We start from the raw sequence: 24022 nt of genomic DNA, 5'->3' as shown, positions 1-24022 counted from the left end.
TGAGGTTACTGCTATATTCTGCTATGACGTGCTCGTTTCATAAGTGCTATTATTATTATTATTATTATTATTATTATTATTATTATTATTATTATTATTGTTATTATTATTATTATTATTATTGCTGCCTCGAAATGCACGTGAGGTCCTGAAAAAAAAAAGAAAGAAAATGAAACTGCAATGGCGTCCGACAATGAACTTAACCTCTACTGACATTTGCTCGACCACAATATTACAGGGCACTATACAAATGTACTGGTGATTTTTTAGGGAGTTGAGTTAATGCTTTTGGGGCACTCCCTAATAAAATAAATATTTCAACACAAGCTACTGAATAAACGAACAAACGACTTCGTAAAACTTACAAGGACAAGGTTTATTGAAGTAAGGGCAAGATGCCAAAAAGATATAGCTAGGATAGAACTCGTCTGCCTTTGCCCGGTAGTTATTCCCAAGTGGGAACCGTCGATACCGGTGTAGGCGGAGAGAGAGAGTGAGGAAACAGGTCCGCTCTCTTTGACATCTCGCTGGAAAAGAAAGAGTTTTTCTCGTCCGCAGTCAGCAGTTATAGTTCCTAAAGGGGGTAAGGAAGATCCCTGCGCTATGCCTCTGATTGATATATATATATATATATATATATATATATATATATATATATATATATATATATATATATACATGATTTTCAGAATGTGAGAGATTGTATATAATAATATATATATATATATATATATATATATATATATATATATATATATATATATATATCAAAATAAAAAGATTGACTCATGTCCAGGTAACTTACATCTAATATTTCAAGTGTTTAGACTCAAAATTCAATTTTGACCTCTTGGCAGCTAAATTTTCGCCCCAAAACTGATTAAAACGCTTGCTGCATGTCTGAATACTCTTTATGTAAAATTTCAAATGTTTAGATCCAAAATTTGCTGAATAGTTTGCTAGAGACCGCAAAGGTCAAATCTTTTGAACTTTGATCCCTTGGTAGCCAAATTTTCAGCCAAAAACCGATTAAAAAGCCTGCACTATGTCTGAATACATTTTATATAAAATTTCAAATGTTTAGGCTAAAAATTGACTGAGAGGTCAATTTTTTTTAACTTTGTCCCCAATTTTGACTCCTTAAAATTTATTGTTTTGAGCTCAAATCAAGTTAAAAAGTTGGAGCCATGCCCAAGGAACCTGCATTTAAAATTTCAAGTGTTTAGACCTAAAATTAGCGGAGGAGTTTGGTACAGTTTTCAAAGGTCCAATCATTGAACTTTGATTCCTTGACAGCCAAATTTCTGGCCGAGAACTGAGTAAAAAGATTTTCCCAAATCTCAATACCTCTTTTGTCAAATCTCGAGTCTCTACTGAAAATTGACAGAGTAAATTGGTAGGTAAATGTATACCCACAGATAGACACACACAGAGACAATTTTACTTTTATAGATATATAGATAGATACATAGATTTCCTTTCCTCTGATCTTAATTCTTATACTATTACGGTTGTTGAAGAGTGGAGGATCGAAGGTGATTATAGTAGAAGCGAGAACGTTGGAACATTCAATTGACTTTCATGATATCTCTGTCTCAGTTTTGTGAATACTTAAATTACTTTCGTTCTTATCACAAGTTTTTAAAAACTTTTGTTACTTTCAGAACAATACAGACACAAAAGAATCCGATGTCACAAAAAACAAAAGAAAAGAAGAAAGTAAGATTTTAAAAGATTTTTCTAGCCAAAATCATTAACATTCAGAGAATTTAAAAATTTATCACCACTATCTGTATGTATGTATGTATGTATGTATGTATGTATGTATGTATGTATGTATGTTCATCTGTTTGTCAGTCTGTCTTAGAATGCTATTTCAAACAAAACCCTATGCAATACAACTTTCTCCAAAGTAAAATTCAATAAAAAATTAAATGAATGAAGAATTTTGTATTGGGGGATTCTACAATAATATCATGGGGTTTGTGTTGGTGATAAATATTTCAAAACAGCAAAAGTTATGTTTTATTTTATTAATAACTTGAAATTTTGGAATTATAGAATTGAAAAAGTAAGAATATAACGTCTATGACTGAAAGCAAAAGTATATAGGATTCATGGTTGATTTTTGAGCAACTAACATTTATTCAAATGAGTATCATTGGAATTAAGATTTAAAACTGAATAAAAATGGCTTCATTTTGTAACGTTATCCACGTTTACACATACATTAACATGTAGACACTCGGGGCCCAACACATTGTAGACTCAGACACAAAGGAAACAAAGAATAAGAAAGAGCTTTAACTCCTGTTTCAGGTTTTAAGACGTGACGCATGATGGGAGAATAAGAAGTAAGCTTCATTCTCTCATCATGCGTGACTTCTCATTACGGCTGTGACATCACCTACGTCGCTAACGTGATCATCTTCACTAACATGCTCGTTGGTGTGTGCATGCATTCATTTTATGGTTTTTCTTTTTTTCTTACTCTGATGTCACTTTGCACATGGCTCGGCATTTACATAAAGCAGCTGTATGCGTGTCTGTGTTCTGTTACAATTGCAAGAATTTTGTCTCCGCAGAACACTTAATTTGAATGCATATTCATTCAGGAGAGTAGCATTAGAATTTTAAATTTGAACATGACAGTAAAAATTATAAGGATTTAATCATCATATATATATATATATATATATATATATATATATATATATATATATTTCTGTAGAAATATATTTTCTTATAATATATATCAATTCTTATATAAGAAGCTCAATGTAATTACAGAGCAATATACAGAATCAATGACAAAAAGTTATATTCCAAAATTCATGATGTTGACCATCTTATAATTTATTCCTTTAATTCAGTTGACTTATACAATTCTTTACAGTATCTGTTTCATAGCGCAAAATCAATCACTTAATTATTATATCAATCAGTGAATCTATTATGCCCTTAGCTCATCAGAAGAAATAGCAACAAGCAATCCGTCAAAAGAAATTGGAATGTGATTTGACATGGTAAAAATCCGAAAATTGGAAAGAAGCTGCAGATACCTTTATATTTTTCATCACGCCATACTGAATTTTTATCAAACAAAGTCATTAAACCGAACTATTCGTACTAACAATTTTAATTAATTAATTTATGAATCAAACATTTTGGTAGAAGACTTTGTTTGAAAAAAGAACTTTAAATAAATATGAGATTTTAATCATTATTCATTAATTGGTAAAGAAAAAATGATGATGACTCCTATACCTCCCCCCTCCTCCTAAAAAAAGAAAAGTTTAATAAATTTGAAATTTGATGTTTTGACTGCTGTCATCGCCTTCAAATCTCAATTCAATCTATACGATAAAGCCAAATGTAATGTATGGAGGCACGTATGCATAAAAATAGTGGTCATATTTTTAGCTGTTGAGCTCATATATTGTTTTAAGTTGTGGTTTAAAGAAAAAAAAAGTTTAAAAGATAATTAATGTAAAAATTACGACTAATAAATAATTAGTTTTTCGTCAACATTTCATGAAGCAGACAAGACATTTTCTCATATTTTTATTTTCTCCTTTTTTTTAAAAAAAATTAAAAAAAAAAAAACAGGTGAAAAACTCTCTCAAGAATTGGAAACCATTCGAGAACAGAGACGTGCAAAAGAACGGCAAAGGGAAGAATTAGTAAAACGTGCCAAAGTTCTCCAAGCGAGATCACAAAACAAAAGAAACCATGGTAAGGTTTCATTCTTTACTTATTTTAGACTTTATCAAATGTATTATTATTTTATTATTTTTTTAACAGAATTTTAATTCAAACATTTTATACTTATATTTTACTTTATGTAACCCAAAAAGTTCTGTTTCCCATGAAACAATTAGTTTACCTGCCTAGGTAACATGTAAAAACTGAACGCGTTGGTTCTGCAATTGCAGTTGGAAATCCACAAGGGACAACAAGTGGCAGCCTGTGTATCGCTGCTTTATCGTCACTGTACCACATCCTTATTCAATCGAGTGCTTACCAGTAATGAAAAGTGAGCTCTATACCAGGGCTTCTAAACTTTGCTTGGCCCATGCACTCCTTTCACCATTTGTAAGAATGTCAACCCCCCCATATTCCGTCCTTTCCAACATTGCCTGTTTCAAAAAGTGCACTGTAAATAATATGCAAATATAATTAAAAATCTTTTTAGTTTTTTCCAAAATAGATTTGACATTTACAGCTTTACATGAATTATTTTTATAATAAAATTTTAAAAATTATATGTAAATTGAAAATATTGATTGATATAAAAAAAAATTGAATTAAAGTAAAATAGCTAAAAAAAATTTTTTTTATGATAAACTACTTAACAGGCCAAACTAACATTAATGTAATAAAAATGTTCAATAGCGCAACAAAATATTATAAATGTAATTATATTATTCAGACGATAAAAGTTCATCGATTGACAGAACCTGTGATTATTTTTCTTATCCAATTCTGGGATATGTGAATGAGTGTTTGAAAGGGTACAATGTACGTCATTTTCTACCTCTAATCTATTACGTACGCTGCTTTGTTTTAATTTGCAACAGAGTTGAAAAGCCTGATTCACAAAGATATGTTGAAACAAATGGAAGCAATGTATGGATAGTTATTTTTGATACTTTTGGGTAAGAATCGCACATCAGAGGCTAAAATTCTGTTATTGATTTCTCATTGAGCATATCTCTTATTCCTAAATCATTTTTTTAGATCCAAAAACTCATTTTGATAATTATCAGGAATTTTTCAACTAATAATTTGAATCGATTTTTTTACAAAATCCAACTCATTCTCACTAAGTTCAGGGAAATATTGTCTAAATTCATTTTCAAGTGGTGCAAAATTTCATTTTTTACAAATTGTGGAAGAATTTTGTCTTCACTACAAACATCAAGAATGGATGACAGTTTTTCAAACAGTGACATTTTCTACATTTATTCCTCCATTCTGGTTTTCAAGCTTGCTCATGAAAGCTTTCAAGGCATCTACGACTTTTATAATATGTGTATTCCTTCCTTGCATCTGAAGATTCAGTTTATTCAGCTGCTCGAATATATCAACCAAATAGGCAAGATGCATGATCACTCAGCCAGGCAGAAAATTCCATTTTACCTTTTACTTCAAAAATAATTTGAGCTCATTTCTTAGCTCAAATACTCGCTCAGTTACATTTTCTCTTGGCAGCCAACGAACATTTGTGTGAAAAAGAAGTGAATGATGGGTTGTACCAATATCAGTACATAACTGCTTAAAAAGTTGTGTTGAGTGTTTGGCAAAATTCACAATTTGAATTGTTTGATCCAAAACCTTTTTTAGTAGAGCTGGAAGTGTTCTTGAGGCTAATGCCTGATGATGAGTAATATAATGAAGGTCTTTCACTTTTGGAGCTCACTTTTTTCACACATACTTGGAATCCTGATTTTGTCCCTAACATCTCAAGTGCACCATCTGTACAACACCCACTGATATTATCCCATGAAAGATTTTCTGATTCAAAAACTGATGAAACCTCCTCCAAAATATCTGAGGTCTTGATAGTTAGTTTATATACATTGCATGTATTTTTTTTTCCTAGGAAGGGGAGTATTGTACGAGCCTTTTTCAAGTCTCACACAAAAACACACATTCACATTTCAAGCTATGTCATATACATACGCGCACACAAACATACGCACCCACGTCCACACATGTACACATATTCACGTTCGCGTACATACACTCACATTCACGGTATATACACACACACTAACGCACACATATGTACTCAGACACGCGCACACGAGCGCACACATGGACGATGTCACTTCCGCTTTCTAAGGAATTATACACATGCACAAATGACCACCAGAAACGAGTATAAAACAAAGAGACAAGCTGTTTCTAACCCTTTTTATGACCAATTCTCGACCAGAGAGGTTGGGCTAAACAGCCGCCCCCCTTTCGGGAGGCGCACGCTCGCGCGTGTCAACACCCCTGCAACTATGTATGGGGCACGAGCTAACAGACCGTATGTACACATTCACACTCTTTCTCTATCTACTACTGGTGCCTGAGAACACCTTCGCGTAGCTGACTACTAACTGATGACAACTCTAATATCCTCTTCTTTGTCTACATGCTGGATTCTCATTTCCACTACAACACTCACTTCAATTCCCACGCGCGAACAAACGATAGTGACCCGAACTTGAAATGAACCCACATTTCCTATTCTTCTACAACACCAACCCCGCAACGGACATTGGTTACATACGCGCGGACATGAACACATGTTATAACTAAAACGTTCATTCTTTCAACAGCAAATAAACGACGTCTTTGTTTCCTTCAATTCCATTCGTTTCATTATTTTCTTGTAGCGAGCTAGGGTATTATACTCTGGTCCATTACAAGTTAAAGAGGAGAACAAAAGAGAAAATCCTCTTTAAATGAACCTGAGTGAACATACCTTGCAAACAAAATCACCTGGGAACATGATGCCACATCAGTTGATTCATCGTTGAATTGAAAATAGGCCAAATGCTGAAGACTTGATCTCCTGTACAACTTGATTCTTGGTGTCAGTGGACATATCACTTATCCTCCTTTGAACAGTACTGAGATAATGGAACCAGTGCAATTTTTCTTTTCATTTCCCAACATAATTTCAACCATTTACAGAGTGCAAAGCTGAATCAAATTTCCCTAATTGTTTTTTTTTTTCTGCTTTACTATTTCAAGTGCTATGATATACGAAGCTTTAATAACTTTTTGTTTTTCTTCTTTAAAATCTTCTGTTTAAAACAGCTTCATATTTTTGAGAACATTCCTATGGTGTTCAAAAAAAAAACTTTTGTTCTTGTCTTTGTGATGAGGATGAACATTTTGCAGATGTTGCTTCATCTTTGTTGGTTTCAGAGAATCATTTGTCAAAACTTTACTACAAATAACACACTGGGGCCATTCTTCTCCATTCTCTGATGTGAATCCATATTAAATAAATGAATGATCATATTTTCTTTTTTTGATACTCACGATGGGCTCTGAATTCTGTAAATAAAAACAAGAAAAAGTAAAGTTAAAACTATAAATGGGTTGAGAATTCACCCCCCCCCTCGAGTACCTCAAATTCACCCCTGGGGATGAATTTCATCCCTATTGAGAAAGTATGTTCTATACAAAACTTCCAAGTGTTCCAGCAATTGAAACGTGTGCAACAGAAATTGCATCAGAATGAGTCAGCACTGGTGAATCGCAAAGGTGTGCTTTTCTTTCATGACAATGCCAGGTTGCATCTCACGCGAGTGGTCAGGGATACTATAAAGCAACTTGGGTGACAGACTTGGTGCTATTCATCTTATTCATCTGACTTTGCGCTATCTGATTACCACCTCTTCCACTCCCTGGAAAATCCTTCAGCAATAAAGCAGACTTATGCCAATCTCTCACAGACTTCTTTGCATCCAAAACCCCTGAGATCTATTGCAAGAAGATCGAACAACTGGAGACATAGTTGCGATTTCTTCTGTTTCTTGGAATACACACCTGTTTTTCTTTTACTACATCTTCTCTAATTCTCCATCCGAATGCTTTCCGATTAATAAAGCCAACCTCTTCTCGTGGCTACCAACCCTGCATCTCTGACAGACTAACTCTGCCTGGTCTGTCCCATGAAAGTATATAAAATCCTTTGTTTGTTAGTTCGTTTCTCTGACGTCAGATTCCTGTTAGTCATTATTGTCCAGGCCATCCTAGTGTTTTGATAATTAAATTTCAAAATCTCTTATCAACATCACCGTTTCTGAACTGAAATGTCTAAATCCTTCATTATAAATATATTATTGTAAATATGTCTTTCCATACATTCTTTTTGCAATTTAAACATTTTTCTCAATGCATTCCTTTTTGTTATTGAAATATTTTTTGTTAAATAAACATTGACAATCGCAACCACATCGCTTCAATTAGGTTATCCAGCGTTTTCCGGGATACCATTATAAAATACAAGAGGTGCAAGAAAAGTTTAGAAAAAAATTAAGGTATTAGCTATATGTTACTCTTTTGTGTGTGTGTGTGTGTGTGTGTGTGTGTGTGTGTGTGTGTGTGTGTGTGTGTGTGTTTTGTTTGTTTTTATTTTTCAGTGTACTAACTTCCTGCTTTCATCTTAGGGTTAAGTATTGTGATTAATTATTCAACTATGTATTTAACTGCAGCACTGCCTGGCAAATGGTGTTTTTTTTTTGTTTTGTTTTTTTTCCAAAATGATAAAATATTAGTCAAAATTCATAATACTTATCCTTGAACACAATATAAATTTTAGTGGGTGCAAGGTTTTGAAATAACTTTCTTGAGGAGTGCGGACCAAAAAACAAAAAGCTGGGAACCACTGATTTAGATGGTGGAAGGAAAAATGAATGAAACAAGAAGTGATAGGAGAATGGGAATAGAGGAAGTAGTAGTAATAACAGCAGTGTAAAAGAGAATAAGAATATGACATAAATAAATAAATGATGTAAATAAAGAAGAAGAAAGAACTGGAGAAGTTGGAGCTGTGGCAGTCGTAGCAACGACATAAGAGAAGAAGAGTAAAACGGTGGTGTAAATAAAAGACGTTAATATAAATAAAAAGGAAAACTTGGAAATTACAGGATGTTATGAACATTTTAATATGGGGTTCAGGGCAGGGAATCTTCATTCATTATCAGACAATGCTGTGCGGCCTTTTAGTTAGGTACTGGATATGACCTTAAACTATATCCAGTGATGAGGTCCCAGCTTGCGGGCTTTGAGGAGTGTGGAGCCACCCTTTAATTACCATTGCTCCCAGGTCCACTCTGACCCGGAGTAGTAGTACATGTTAGGGTCCTAACTATGGGTCAAATAGAAACCGACTTGAAAACAACAAATATATTCTATTATAAAATTTTTCTTCAAAATCTTTGGATTCGGCATTAAATAACCCAAAAAGGGTTGATATCCCATAAAACAAAACCAACCAACCAACCTTTTAGTGATGATTAACTCTATACCATCTGAAACTGCAATGACCATAAGTGATGTTTTGTATTTCAAACTCACTGAACAATTTATGAAATGATAACTCTTTGTTTTAATTTATTTTTAAACACATTTAAACTTTCCTAATGGAAAGAACAAAAGACCCTTACCAGTCGTTGGGAGACTTACATCCGTGTACTGATACTTATTCCAGTATCTCATTTGTAATGGTTAAGCACCATTTTTCTATGTGCATTATTTTAAAAATAATTTAACGATAATGAAAATAATTTCTTCAATAACAATATTATTTTTACCTTAAATGATTTCGGCATATTAAAGAAGAAAATCCTTACAGTCACACTATCAAGTTTCAAACAATTTGCTCAAAAGAAAAACTATTATAAACATTTAAATAAACAATATACGGCATAATCATATTAATACACTGGTTCTGCTAGACCAACAATGTTAAGCAACATTCAATCTGGTTAGCACTAAAGTGAGGGACCATTTGGGACTATCAGATGCTGTATGGGAAGGATAAATCTCTATTTATCTCAGCATTGTTTCTAGCCGTTTTGCTACTTGACTCAAGCAATGCCGGTTCAAAAGAAGTGTAGTTAGTGATTGTGCAACCCTTGTTTCACAATAGACTCTTTATACAGGCATTCTGATGCTACCAAAACAGGCTGTCTGAAGATACTGGCTTCCTGGCCTAAATTGTGCCAAACATCAATGTTATTAGATTTTTTTCTTTCTCTTTGCAAAACTCGACCATGATTTGCAAAATAAAGTACAAAAACAAAAATTTTCTTCTACAAAACAATCAAACCAAACACCATGAATAAATATTTGAAATATAAAGAACTGGAAGTATAAAACCTTTTACCAAAATTACTGGATTCAACATTAAATAACTTAAAAAGGGTTGACATGCCGTAAAACAAATCAGATATCATGAATAAATATTTAAATATGTAAAGAACTTAAAGCATAAAACTTTTTTCCAAAATTACTGGAATCAGTTTTAAGTAATTTAAAAGGGTTGATATTAGTGATGGGACGATTCCAATATTTTTCTTGATTCCGATACAATTACTGATTCCGTGCTAAATTCCCGATTCCGATACAATTACCGATTCTGATTCTTTATAAATCTCTAATTTTTTAACTATAAGATTGTTATTTTCCCCGATCTTCACAAAAAGCATGTTAAATATGTAGATATTTTCCTTAACATCAAAATACACTTGTGGAGGATGATCTATCGATTTTACCTTTACTGATATTATAAAATCAATAAATGTTTATTATTTTATCATTATTACCAGCAATGGAAGATTTTACTTTAAACAAAATCAAATAAAAAAGGACAATTAAAAGAATCGTTGGTGCAAGTCTATAAACGGACCGCAACAAATCTTTTTTACAATAAAAATCCAAGATATGAAGAAGTTTGTTTAAAGAAAGTGGGGGATCACTTTTCTATAATAATTTAACGTATAATGATGACCCCCCTTTATGGCCACCACTAGTGTAAAACTTCAATTTACGCCGCTGAAATACACATATGCCGAATTTTTGTTGAAGGAGCATCAACGTGTGGGTGCGCAATTTACGTAAAATTCTTCATATATTGGAAACTACACGTTTGCTGGAATTTTATTTTTAAACGTTATTTTCGTTTTCAACATCCTCAAAAACTTATAAATGTCTTTTAATTTTCCAAGTTTTTTTTTCTAGAGCGTGGAAAGTCGATTGTCTGCCCCTTGCTGATCTTATATTCCGAACATTCCCAATAGGTGTCGCTAGCAGTGTATCATTCAAAAACAAGATGGCGTGAAGTTTTTCTTTGATAAAATGTCTCATAATATTTGATTTTCTTAAATAAAAAAAAAACTACTTGATCGATTTACGTCATTTTTGGAATATGACATCTTCATGCAGTGACAAGTACGTACATTATAAAGATTTTTTTTCAGATTTTTATTGTAAAAAAGATTTGTTGTGGCCCGTTTATAGACTTGCACCGAATCGTTTTGGCATCAGAAAATAGGCAACAATTTTTCCGATTCTGATACCCCCAAATCTCCCGATTTTTCCGATTCCCGATTCCGATTCTGAATAATTGTACCAACACTAGTTTATATGCTGTAAAGCAAAAAAAAAAAAAAATAATAATAATAAATAAATAAAAAATAAGCACATAGACACTCTCAACGAATTATTCTTTGTCGCTTGATATATAATTTTCTAAATAAACAAAAAACGTTTTTACTTATTGTTTTAGTAATTCTTTAAGTGCTTTGGGATTTGAAAATTTCAACAGAATTTTAAGAAGTAAATATTTCCTAAATTTTGATTTTTTTTTTTTTAATGTATTTTTTTTACTTATACTGTTTTGTTTTCTTTGTTTTGTTTCTTGTGTCTATTTATTCGGATTAACCAGCCCGGGATATTTGGAAGAAAAGATACTACGAAGAGAAGAAAAAGACAGGCCCGCTTGAAGACCATTGCAATAAATTGCGCCAGGAGCTGGATGCCATGCACCGAAAGTTTATTGCTTCATTAGATCCTCCAAAAGAGAAGCCGGCAAGAGTGTCAACAAAGAGACCTTCGGAAAAGGTAGGCATTATTTAGGGTTGTTGTTGAATAACGTCTCGGGCAAAAAAAAAAAAATTGATCGAAAAACTTCATCAAATATTTTAGTCAAAAATTAATTTTAGAATAGAAAAAATAAATATTAAATATTGTCATTTTCTATTTGTCTGTTTGACGGCATGTTAACCATTTTGGGAGTTATCCAATGTTGAAATAATTTTTAAAAAAATCAAAGAAATACATAGGGAAAAATTATGGGTAACAGAAGAAAGAAAATATGGGGCAATAAAAGAAAGAAAGAAAATATGGGGCAATAAAAGAAAGAAAGAAAATATGGGGCAATAAAAGAAAGAAAGAAAATATGGGGCAATAAAAGAAAAAGAAAATATGGGGCAATAAAAGAAAGAAAGAAAATATGGGCTAACAGAAGAAAGAAAATATGGGTAATAAAAGGAAGAAAGAAAGAAAATATGGGCTAACAGAAGAAAGAAAATAAGTATGGGTTAACAGAAGAAAGAAAATATGGGCAACAGAAAAAAGAAAGAAGAAACGGGATAACAAAAAATAAGAAAATATGGCTTAACATAAAAAGAAAGAAAAATATGGGTCAATAGAAAAAGGAAAAATATGGGATAACAGAAAAAAGAAAGAAAATATGGGATAAAAAAAAACAGAAAATTCATATCAAGTTTTATTTCTGAATTTCAAACAGTCTTTTTTTCGATGACGAGTATACTTGAATATGACATACAAAATTGTCAATAACTCTTACATATTCATCTATTGGCATTACCTTGATTTTGGCTGTGATGGTCCTCATTAGTTCAGGAATAGTTTGAGGAATATTTTTTAGAGACAGTACGTTGGAGATAATCCCACAGATAAACATCTGGAGGGTTCAGGTTCGGTACGATTGAAGCTCATTTAATATTACACCTTCTATTGATGAGACAATCTTCAAATTGCCAGAATATATTATTGGACGATGATAAAAAACTGTTGGATATTCAGAAATTGGGAATTAATGATTCCTTGGATGGAATTTAACCCTTTCCGGGTTTGTATTACTGTACACATAGATTCGAAAAAGTTGTCAAAAAACAAATATATAACAAATAAATGTTATCAAAGGCAAAATAAGTTACTTTTCTACCAAACTGGATATATTTTTCGTGTTTTTATTCAATGTAACATGTTTATTCAGCTCGAAAAACATACAGTGTTTACCGATGTATTGGAAAATTCAAGATGGCGTCTGACTCTCTCTTTAACACGGTAAGTTTGGGAAAAGGTGTTATAAATAAAAAACTGGATAAAATACTGTTAAAACTTGCTCAATATATGTTACCGTGACATAGGTTGGAGTTGACATATATTCGACGGGTTTTTAATAGTATTTTGTCTAGTATTTTATTTAAAACACCTTTTCCCAAACTTACCGTGCTAAAGAGGGAGTGCGGCGCCATCTTGAATTTTCCAATACATCGGTAAACACTGTATGTTTTTCGAGCTGAATAAACATGTTATAGTAATAGTATACAGTAATACAAACCCAAAATGTTATATAGTTTTAAATTCCTTGTCGTTACCAGCCGTGTTTAGTCTGCAAATGTCTGTAAATGTATATAAGCAAAATGAACTTCTTTTTCAGAATAACATTCTCATACAAGCCACGAGATTGAAACACGACACAGATGATCTCCATAGGCGGGTAGATAATGCGAAAATGAAACTCACTGCAGAACTGAAGGTAAGACAAAAAAAAAAGTCTCTCCGAAATTCTAAGGAAAAAAACGTGATTTTTGACACAGAACACAGTTTTAATCATTTTTTTTTTTTTTTTTTTTGTATAACTTCATTATGGAGGCATATTTTAAAAATGTTTAGTACTTACGCATCATCTGATTCGGCTTTTTGCTGATGAGAACCGACAGAAGAAGCTGAGTGAGCGTTGATTGCAAACGCGACCGACAACTGTTGAGAACTGCCGGCAAAAAACAAACCACAAAAAATACGAATCATATTATTAAAGTTTTTTTGTTTATTTTGTTTTTTGTTTTTTAAGTATTTATGTAATTTTTGTTTGGGGGGGTATAAATTTGGGGATTTTTACTTCTTATGTTTAAAAACATTTAGATGAGGGCTTTTATTAGTCAATGAAAATAGGACTTTTGAAATCAAAGCAGCAGACGACTTTCAAGTTTGTAAATAAATTGGACGAAGAAGTTTTAATGTTTTTTTTGTTTTGTTTTTTTTTTACATATTTTTATGCTTATGATTATGTTTATTATATGATGAAATCATTTATTAAAATTAAGATAGTTTTTTTGTTGTTTTTTTTTGTTATTGTTTTTTTTTTTTTTTTTTTTTTTGTTATTGTATGTTGTTATTTAAGTTTTTCTGTGTCTGCCATCACCGTTCGACTTCTCATTAACTGTCATCTGTTCTCGTCAACTGTCGGTCGCACCCGTGTCAAAGTCACAAAAAATCCGAGTCGAATACTGCATAAGTACCATTTTTTTTTTTTTTTTTTTTTTTTACTATTAGAGTCATCACTCATCAAGGCCAAGAGCCATTGAATGATTGTCAGCCGAAAATAAGGAACACTATGGGAATACTAACATTGAGTACTAACATTGATCCATGGTATGAATTACGTTTGATTGCTTATGAGATGGTTCATGACAAGATTTGTTGACATTGGATTTGAAGATGAATAAGTTGTAATCAGCAGGGAAGCAGCCATGCAGTAATGTGCTCCACGAACGAGAATCTGTTGCAAAGAAACTCTGTCCATAGAAATTACACTTGATTCTAGGCACATGGCGGGTCAAAGGAAATACTGTTTTCGTTGTGATAGAAAATGAATTCTTTCTGTGAATGTCTTACTAAGAGGATCAAAGACAGCCGAGTACCTTTCATAGAGATAACAATCTAAGGAATATAATAATATCTATATATCTATAAAAGTGAAATCTATATATCTATAAAAGTGAAAATGTCTGTCTGTGTGTGTATGTCTGTGTCTGTGTGTGTACATTTCCCTACCAAACTACCAAACTACTCTGTCAATTTTCAGTTTACAGACTCGAGATTTGACATAAGGAGGATTGAGATTTGGGAAAATCTTTTTAAAAAGTTTTCGGCCAGAAATTTGGCTGTCAAGGGGTCAAAATTCAACAAGTTGACCTTTGAAAATTCTACTAAACTCCTCTGCCAATTTTGGGTCTAAACACTTGAAATTTTAAATATAGGTTACTTGGACATGGATCAAATTTTTTAATTTGATTTGATGCCAAAACAATAAATGTTAAGGAGTCAAAATTGGGGTCAAAGTTCCAAAAAGTTTGACCTCTGCAGTCTCTACCAAATTACTCAGCTAATTTTTGGTCTAAACATTTTAAATTTTACATAAAGTGTATTCAGATATAGGGCAAGCTTTTTAATCGGTTTTTGACCGAAAATTTGGCTACCAAGGTGTCAAAGTTCAAAAGATTTGACCTTTGCAAACTATTCAGCCAATTTTTGGTCTAAACATTTGAAATTTTGCATAAAGGGTATTCAGAGATAGGGCAAACTTTTTAATCAGTTTGGGTCGAAACTTGAGCTGCCAGGGGGTCAAAGTTACAGAAATTTTACCTTTGTGGTTTGTAGCAAACTACTCAGCCAATTTTGGGTCTAAACATTTGAAATTTTAAATAACTGGTATTCAGACTTGCGACAAGCATTTTAATCAATTTTAGGGCGAAAACGTTGCTGCCAAAAGGTCAAAGTTAAAAGAGTTGACCTTTGAAAATTCTATTAAACTCTTCCGACAATGTTGGGTCTAAACACTTGAAATTTTAGATGTAGGTTATCTGGACATGAATCAAACTTTTTATTTTGATTTGAGGCCAAAACAATAAATGTTAAGGGGTCAAAATTGTGGTTAAAGTTTTAAAAAAATTACCTCTGCGGTCTCTACCAAATTACTTAGACAATTTTTGGTCTAAACATTTAAAATTTTACATAATGGGTATTTACATAGGGGAAGTTATGAACAGTACATAGGGCCTGAGCAAAGCCGGGCTGAACTGCTAGTTGTCTATGTGTGTACATTTTCCTACCAATTTACTCTGTCAATTTAAGTCTACAGACTCAAGATTTGACATAAAGGGTATTGAGACTTGGGACGTTTTCGGTCAGAAATGTGGCTGTCAAGGGGTCAGAGTTCAACGATTTGACCTTTGAAAATACCACCAAACTCCTCTGCCAATTTTGGGTCTAAACACTTGAAATTTTAGATGTAGGTTCCTTGGACATGGTTCAAACATTTTAACTTGATTTGGGACCAAAACAAATGTTAAGGAGTCAAAATAGAGGTCAAAGTTAAAAAAAAGATTTAGTCTCAATATTTAAAATTTCACATAAAGTGTATTCAGACATAGGGCAGGCTTTTTCATCGTTTTTTGGCCAAAAATTTGGCTACCAAGGGATAAAGGTTCAAAAGATTTGACCTTTGCGATCTCTAGCAAACTATTCAGCAAATTTTGGATCTAAACATTTGAAATTTTGCATAAAGGGTATTCAGACATGCAGCAAGCATTTAATAAGTTTTTGGTCGAAAATTTAGCTGCTAAGAGGTCAATCAAAGTTTGAAGAGTTGACCTCTGCAGACTCCATCGCCAATTTGGGGTCCAAACACTTAAAATTTTAAATGTAGGTTACCTGGACATGAGTCAAACTTTTTAATATATATATTTATATATATATATATATATATATATATATATATATATATATATATATATATAAGCCTGACGAATCCTATAGTTGGATGAAACGCAGAATATTCAGTGTAGCTTAATCGCCATATATATTTTATAAATTACTATATATATATATATATATATATATATATATATATATATATATATATATATATATATATATATATGCACATGAAGTTATGAACAGTACATAGGGCCTGAGCAAAGTAGGGCTGAACTGCTAGTACTGTAAAAATTAAACGATTCATAATCCATCAAGAAACTGGAAACATCCTTCTAAAGTTATATAAAAAGTGAATCCAAAAGGAGTTATTCATTAACTGATTACATAACGATTAAATTAGTGAAAACGAAAACCAGCAAAAAGAGCAGAAAAGCAGGTATCACAGAAGAAATTTTATAGCTATAAGAGAAGCAAGGTATTTGTTGTAAAGCTTTGAGAGGATGGGGGCTCGTTCAACGGAGAAATAGAGAGAGTGGGAGGGGGGAGTCTGTCTCATTATATTAGCTGCCCACATTTGGAGAGGGATACTAGACACTTCTTTTCTGTTTGAAATCTCGCTGGAGAGATAGAGAGAGCAAGAGAGAGAGAAAGAGAGAGAGAGAGAGAGAGATTTATCCAGAAATACATGTACACTAGTAAATGTACCTGGCGTTGCCTGGTATTAAACGTAATGTTAAACTTCTTTAAAAAAAAATAAAGTAAAAAAGAAAGAAAATGAGACATGTGCATGCGAATATTATGTTTTTTCTAAACAGTTCACTTCTTGTAAATAAAAAAAATACTCGAGCTGAGATCAAAACCAAAACCTTAAGACAGTGAGTTAAGTATGATAACCATTAGTCCAGCTTGCCACGTTATTTAAAAATTGTTTTCAAACATACTTAACATGAGGAAGCTGCAATGTGAATGATTCGCAGATGCGCAGTCATGAAACAGTTTGTTGTGTATTGTAATTATATTGAAGGAGATGATATATTAAAACGTATCATGTGTTATCTAGTGGGTGTCAGATATTGTTCTTTTAACAGACAGATAATAAACGTATAAATTGTATGTATGTTGTTTAGCCAGGAGGCCATGATATTGACGTGTAAACTGAGTCATGTTGTATCAGACTTATCACATGGGATATTTTTACAGTTCATATATAAGTAGAATAATATATGCGTCATGCCTTTTTTCTTGAAGAGTTCTATCTTCCCACTGCTCTGTGACGAACCATGAAACCATCAGCACCATCCAATTGAGACATCTGTTCTCCTTGTGAAACCATAAAACAACTCTTTATATTTTTATAATATAAATTTATTACAGTTGTCTCAAATGGTTTTAAAATGATCTGCAGTTCATCTACATTTTCTATTCTTACAGCCTGCTCCTAGCTGTCTGTCCACCCTTGTCTAGACGTCTGTCCGCTTCTAAGTCTAAACCAAATCTCTAGGATTCAGCTAACCTGATCACGTGACTCACACGCAATCCGATCAGCTGACCCTGACTTCAATGTGTTTCAATATAATATACACATCTCTCTCTCTCTCTCTCTCTCTCTCTCTCTCTCTCTCTCTCTCTCTCTCTCTCTCTCTAACTAGTTGATGAATAGATAAAAATCTGATGACTGCCAAGTACCAATTTTTCAATTTTGACCCATTAATAAACATTTTTTCTCAATGAAAACTGATTAAAAAGTTTTCCACATGTCTGAATATCCTATATATCAAATATCATGTCTGTAGATCAAAAAGTGGTTGAGTTTATAAGTTGAAAGGTGACCTCTTACACACACACACACACACACACACACACATACATTCTCACTTTTATATATATATATAGATGTGCATTGATATTACTACTAATGATGGGACGATTCCAATATTTTTCCCAATCCTAATACAATTACGGATTCTTTTCTAAATTCCCAATTCCGATACAATTACTGATTCTGATTCTTTCAAATTTCTAAATATAGAGTTGCTTTTTTTGAGAGGGTTACCGCAAAAACCATGAAATATGTGCTTATAATTTCCTACATGTAGAACTATACTTATTGATCTATAGATTTTAGTTTTACTGGCAGTTTAAAAATTAATATTTATCATTTCATCATTAATACAAAATTAATACAAAATTAAGTTTTAACCAAAAACAAACAAATAAAAACAATGAAAATAATTGTTTTTAGCATTGAGAAATGCACAAATTTTTCCGATTCTGATACTAATTCTGATACCCCAAAATCTTCTGATTTTTTTTATTCCCGATTCTGATTCTGATTAATCATTCTGACAGTAACTATTACTCATTTCACATATTAGTTATTGTCGAGGTAAATATTGAAATGATATAAACAATTATCATATATTAATACTCTCCAATCCTAATAAGAATTTAAAAATAAAATACTGCTGCTACATCTGGGGATGTGCCACTCAGACCACACTTTCCTGCCTTGACAAAGTTCAAAATCGATTTCAAAATCTAGAGAGGACAATTGATCTTTTCTCTCCTCAACAACTCTTTTCTTGCAGAAGAGACATTCTTAGTCTCTCTCTACTCTACCGTCATTTCTATGGAAATTCCTCGACTGAGCTCTACTCTTTTGTTTCTCTTTGTAGCATATTTACAACAAAAATCCATCTTCTACTAAAACTGCGAAAGATCTTCTTTGCAAAGGCATAGCTGTGGGATTGCATCCATGATGATTAAAATTTGGTTGTCTTCAAATCCAATGCCAAAAAACTTTTGTCATGGACCACTCTAAAAGTAATAAAATGCAGTTTATACAATTAATACATGTTAATACTCCCATAATGTTCCTCATCGTTTGATTAGCAATCATTCCTATCTCATTAACTATTATTCTCGCGTGACTCTTGGCCTTCATAAGTGGTAATCACAATAGCAGAAAACAGAAAATAAACTAGTGTAATATTACCCAGTGCGTTATAGCCTCAATCGCAAGTAGACAAATTTCCTTTTTCCCGTTGTAACAATACGGCTATGACGTCTATTTTTCCTTACTATGACGTCATTTCGCTTACGGCTCGGTAATTGCATATAGCCGTCCATGCTATGTTACACTTGGGGTTTTTCTAAATTTCAACTTCCGAAGATCCAGATCAGCAGAAGCAGCAAATGAAAACTCTTATGATCAAAGGGAGATAACTCTCTTTCTAAAATCGGTTTCTGAATGTAAAGATATCTTTTAGATCATATGCATTTCAAGCATCGCAAAAAAAGCAATAGCTAAACGGATACTTTTTTCAGGAACACCGGAATTTTTAAATTTTACATCTGCTTGATTTGAATTATAAACAGAACACTAGACACTTCTATAACTTTTAGATAACAGATTTTTATCAAAGAAAAAAGTTTTACTATAAAAAAAAGGAAGAATTATTTACAAATGGTTTGTTTTACAAATATTTTGGGTTTTGTCCAAAGTTTTCCCTATATTAATAAACAAAACTTTTTACAAATCTGTATGATGTATGGACCCATGATGAAACGAAAATATCATATTCCAAAAATCACGTAAATGGATCAAGTTTTATTTTAAGTAAGAAAATCAAATTTTATGAGTATCTGAGAAGTGACTGTCTTGCCCGCTATTTTGAAAACAAATTCCAGAAACAAGGGGCGATAACTTAACAATAATCATACTTACTAGGTTTATGTTACAATGCATAAAAATTAATCGCTTGAAAATGATTTCCTTTACTATTTGATCAATTTGCATGATTTTTAGAATATGATATTCTGGGCATGTTGAATGCATGTATATTGTGTTTCTTCTCCAGTATACATAAAATATATTATTCCTACTCCAAGACTAATTGCATAAGCAAGTCTTTTTAGTCTAATCTACCAGACTATCTAATCTATAGATGGATGAAGAATATGTGGAATCACATCTTTATCAGTGATATTAGTGAAAATGATTCAGTAGCTTCGACATGATTTGAACCCAACATACCAAGCTCACAGTCTGTGTCATCACTTTTAAGATTGGACTGACAAACACGCAAACATACTGATGAATCATTATTATTAGTTTAATCATTGGTTTATTTTTATTTTGTGAATAAAGCTACATAATACCAGTTTGAAATTGCACTAAGATTTTGATTTTGTATGATAAGTCTCTCTTTGTCATTTTGTCTTACTTTATATCGATTCATCCTTCCACCATCACCACCATCATCACCACCATCACCATCATCATCCAATCATTATCACTGTCATGTTTTCTTTGGCTTTCCCCTGCCAATTGAGCCTGCTACCTCAACTGTAGTAGTAGTAGTAGTAGTAGTAGTAGTAGTAGTAGTACTACTACTACTACTACTACTACTACTACTACTACTACTACTCCGTTGTCATCACCATCATCATCATCATTATCATCTCAGGCCATTTATATCTCCTCGTAAGTCAATCCCTATTCACTCATTCATTCATTTCATGTGAATCAGACGATTCTGTTGTTGGCATTTGTTTCCCCAATGTCTTTCTAGTTCAAATTGTTTCTAGAAAAACGTTGCATCAGATACTTTCAGGAGAGATCATGTGAAGGTTGCCTTAAGTGAAAGTGTTCCTGTGGAATGAATGTGATTCGAACTTAGCACACTTGTGAGAAAATAAAAAATAAAAGAAAAAGAGGATTGATTACATTGGCGATACCGGCCTCGAGGGCGGAATTCCAATCTGAATGTTTAAGAGGACGAGTCTTATATAGACTTGAAGGAGTAGTGGGAGGCACAAATCTTTTGTTATAAAAGGAACATGCCTCAGTCTAGTGGCCAGTTGTGTTTATGAAGTATTGGTCAACGGTTGGCACAAGCTTAGTTACTCATTGCTCTCTGTGTTACATTACTTTGTTACTCGACTGCAGTGGGGGGAGGGTTGCATGGGACATCCTTTGTAATCCTTCAAAGCTTATGCGATCACTTGGTAATCACTTTTACCGTCAGAATAACTTTATTTTTTTCCCCACAAACTCAAATTGTTAGTCTGTGTTGTTAATTACTTAGCCACAATCATTACCCAATCAATCCTTATCACTTCCATATTGTTTTTTATCTTTTCCTGACAACTGACCTTGCTAGCTCAAATGCTCTATATCTACTAGCGAATGAATTCTCACCCATTCTATCAACATGACCATACAAAGTTTCCTGTTCAGCGTACATCACCTTATACTGTCCAAATTTAATCTTCTGTTGACGTAATAAAATCCAGGCATGTCTTTAAGAATCACATTATACACTCATCATGTCATCCTCATGTAATTTATTTCCATGCAATACATGTCCTCAACCATCACTGGCCATGTTGCACTGACATACTGTTGCAATATTTTAGATATAGGTAGAGGGCATGATTCAAGAAAATTGGAAGGTTCTATTTATAGACACTGACAATAGGAACAAACCAATCAAATGGAGCCACGTTCTGCTAGTAACTGATTGGTTGCTAGCAGAATGTCACTCCATAAAAATATTCTCTCACATAATTTTTTGTGTCTACATGAGAAAGATCTTTGCTCTTTGTCTGAAAACTTTTAAAGTTTAAGACTTATACAATTAGTTACCCACTAAAAACTCTTTTTCATCTCCAGGACTTATCCAGATTAGCTTCTGTTAATTCACGTCCTGCTACCAACCAATCAGAAACCAGAATTGCTCCATAAATACTAAACCTTTCTGTAGCAATTTCGCATATGTTTTCTCCATCTAAACATGGGAAGAATCTTTTGCTCTGTGGATTCCAACTCGAGAACTGTCTACTGCAAACCAGTCACCTCTCAGGACTTGTGTACAGCAACGAACCATCAGAAACTGTTCTGAAACTAAATATGGCTTACACTTCTAGAGCTTTTCATCGGAAACTCTTCTGATATTCAACATGGCTTTTAATTCAAAACATACGTCATCACAGGTCGTACATGTCTGATAAATTCTTCTATTGATGGACAGTGGGAACGTTGTGTTGGTTAGTAATGGCAGAAGTTTTCTAAACTTACTTTATCCACTCATAACTATTGCAATCACATGAGCACTGGTTGCACCTTGTACTTCTCCTTTCACTTGTTTTGTTTAACAAAATAATACAATCAATCCATGACAAAATTCTAAATTTTTTGTGAATTTTTTTTTTTTTTGTTTTTGTTCTTTGTTTTCATCCAGCTTCATAATGTAATACAATTAATCCATGCAAAACTTCTATCTTTTTTATATTCCCACTTTTTTTCCTTATTTCCTCGCAGCTTCGTAATCAAGCAGAAGTTGAACTCCGAGCCTTGAAAGCGGAACTGATTCAACAAAAAATAAATTTAAATTTGTTACGCAAACAACAGATCACCGGTGTTATCCATCAGCAGGGTGGCAATGCGGGGCCTTCTTCCACGTCCATGTCACGAGAGAACCTTCCGATCCTCAAACAGTCGCAAGGAATATACACACCTAGGCGGCAAATACCTCACACATGAAAAATAAAACTTTAAACAATTAAAAATTAAAATTAAAAAGAGGGCGTAAAATGTTTCTTTAAAAAAATCCAAACTGAACCTTGAATAATTAGTCTACACACAAATATACGCAATTCTTTTCAAGCAAACACTATGGTTCTCAACCTTTATAACTGGGGCTCTCTATTTCTAATTTCTTTTTCTCCCCTCCCCCAAAGAAAAGTATATAACTATTCAGTAAATAAAGTTATATATTGAAAATAAGCTTTGATTAAATTATTTACAGGAAATATATTTCAATACTATTTAAGATATTCAAATATATATATATATATATATATATATATATATATATATATATATATATAGCTCTAGGATAAATATACCTATTGAGCTTTTTATATATCTACATTAATATGAGCACTGTTTTTTTTTTTTTAAGTATTAATACATTAAAATAAACTTTGCTCTTTAAACTACAGATCTAATTCCCTCTATTATATATATATATATACATATATATATATATATATATATATATATATATATATATATATATATATATATATATATCAGAAAGTACTGACTGACTGTAGACACACTTTTAAAAGAATTTTTAAAGGTTGCTTTTTTTTAACACTGTTTCATACAAAATTTTACATGCATAAAGTTGTATTTTCTTTAATAAATTTCTCATTAATTCTTTTCAGAATTTTAAAGCATAATAACGAAGATGAAAACAGAAGAAAAATATAAGACACTTGGCAACAATTTTTAAACTGTGTCTGACTGCAAGCAAATTGATAAAATTGTAGAGACGACAGAGTTAGCCCCCTTCAAGGGTATTGTTGTTTGATAAAGTAAGGGAAATAATTAATCTGGATTTTTATGCTCGTAATTTGTAACAATTATTTTCTTGTTGCCTTCGGGCCAGTATCACAGTGTAGTATCTGTTCTGATACTTCACTTAAGTAATTGGTCTTTGGTCAATGTAGGGGAATCCTTGCATACTGAGACAATTACTATTGAAGTTAATTAGGCCTTGGTCAATGTAGAGGCTTTTTGGGGGAGCTGGTTTTCCCCCCAGATTAAAAAACGACCTTGTGTCTAATTTGCTTTTGTGGGGAAGCAAATAAATACCATTTGTTCTGATACGATACTTCGCCTTTCATG

General features: G+C 32.6%; 1 protein-coding gene across 2 annotated transcripts in view; it reads left to right on the top strand.

Annotated features, from left to right (window-relative positions):
• LOC145289986 (uncharacterized) overlaps window positions 1-23152 on the top strand; it is a 188790-nt gene extending 165638 nt beyond the window's left edge. For both annotated transcript variants that reach the window (XM_080136453.1, XM_080136454.1), the window contains exons 8-12: window positions 1665-1719; window positions 3610-3735; window positions 11459-11634; window positions 13262-13360; window positions 22649-23152. In XM_080136453.1, the coding sequence (XP_079992579.1) occupies window positions 1665-1719; window positions 3610-3735; window positions 11459-11634; window positions 13262-13360; window positions 22649-22870 (678 nt within the window). In that variant the 3' untranslated portion in view covers window positions 22871-23152. The remainder of the gene's footprint in view (window positions 1-1664; window positions 1720-3609; window positions 3736-11458; window positions 11635-13261; window positions 13361-22648) is intronic.
• The last annotated feature ends 870 nt before the right edge of the window (window positions 23153-24022 follow it).

The sequence above is a fragment of the Euprymna scolopes genome, chromosome 2 (genome assembly GCF_053919585.1).
Source record: "Euprymna scolopes isolate OS-2025 chromosome 2, ASM5391958v1, whole genome shotgun sequence".
Classification (NCBI taxonomy): Eukaryota; Metazoa; Mollusca; class Cephalopoda; order Sepiida; family Sepiolidae; genus Euprymna; species Euprymna scolopes.
Note: the sequence above shows the minus strand (reverse complement) of the source record. Positions and strands in the feature narration are given on the sequence as shown.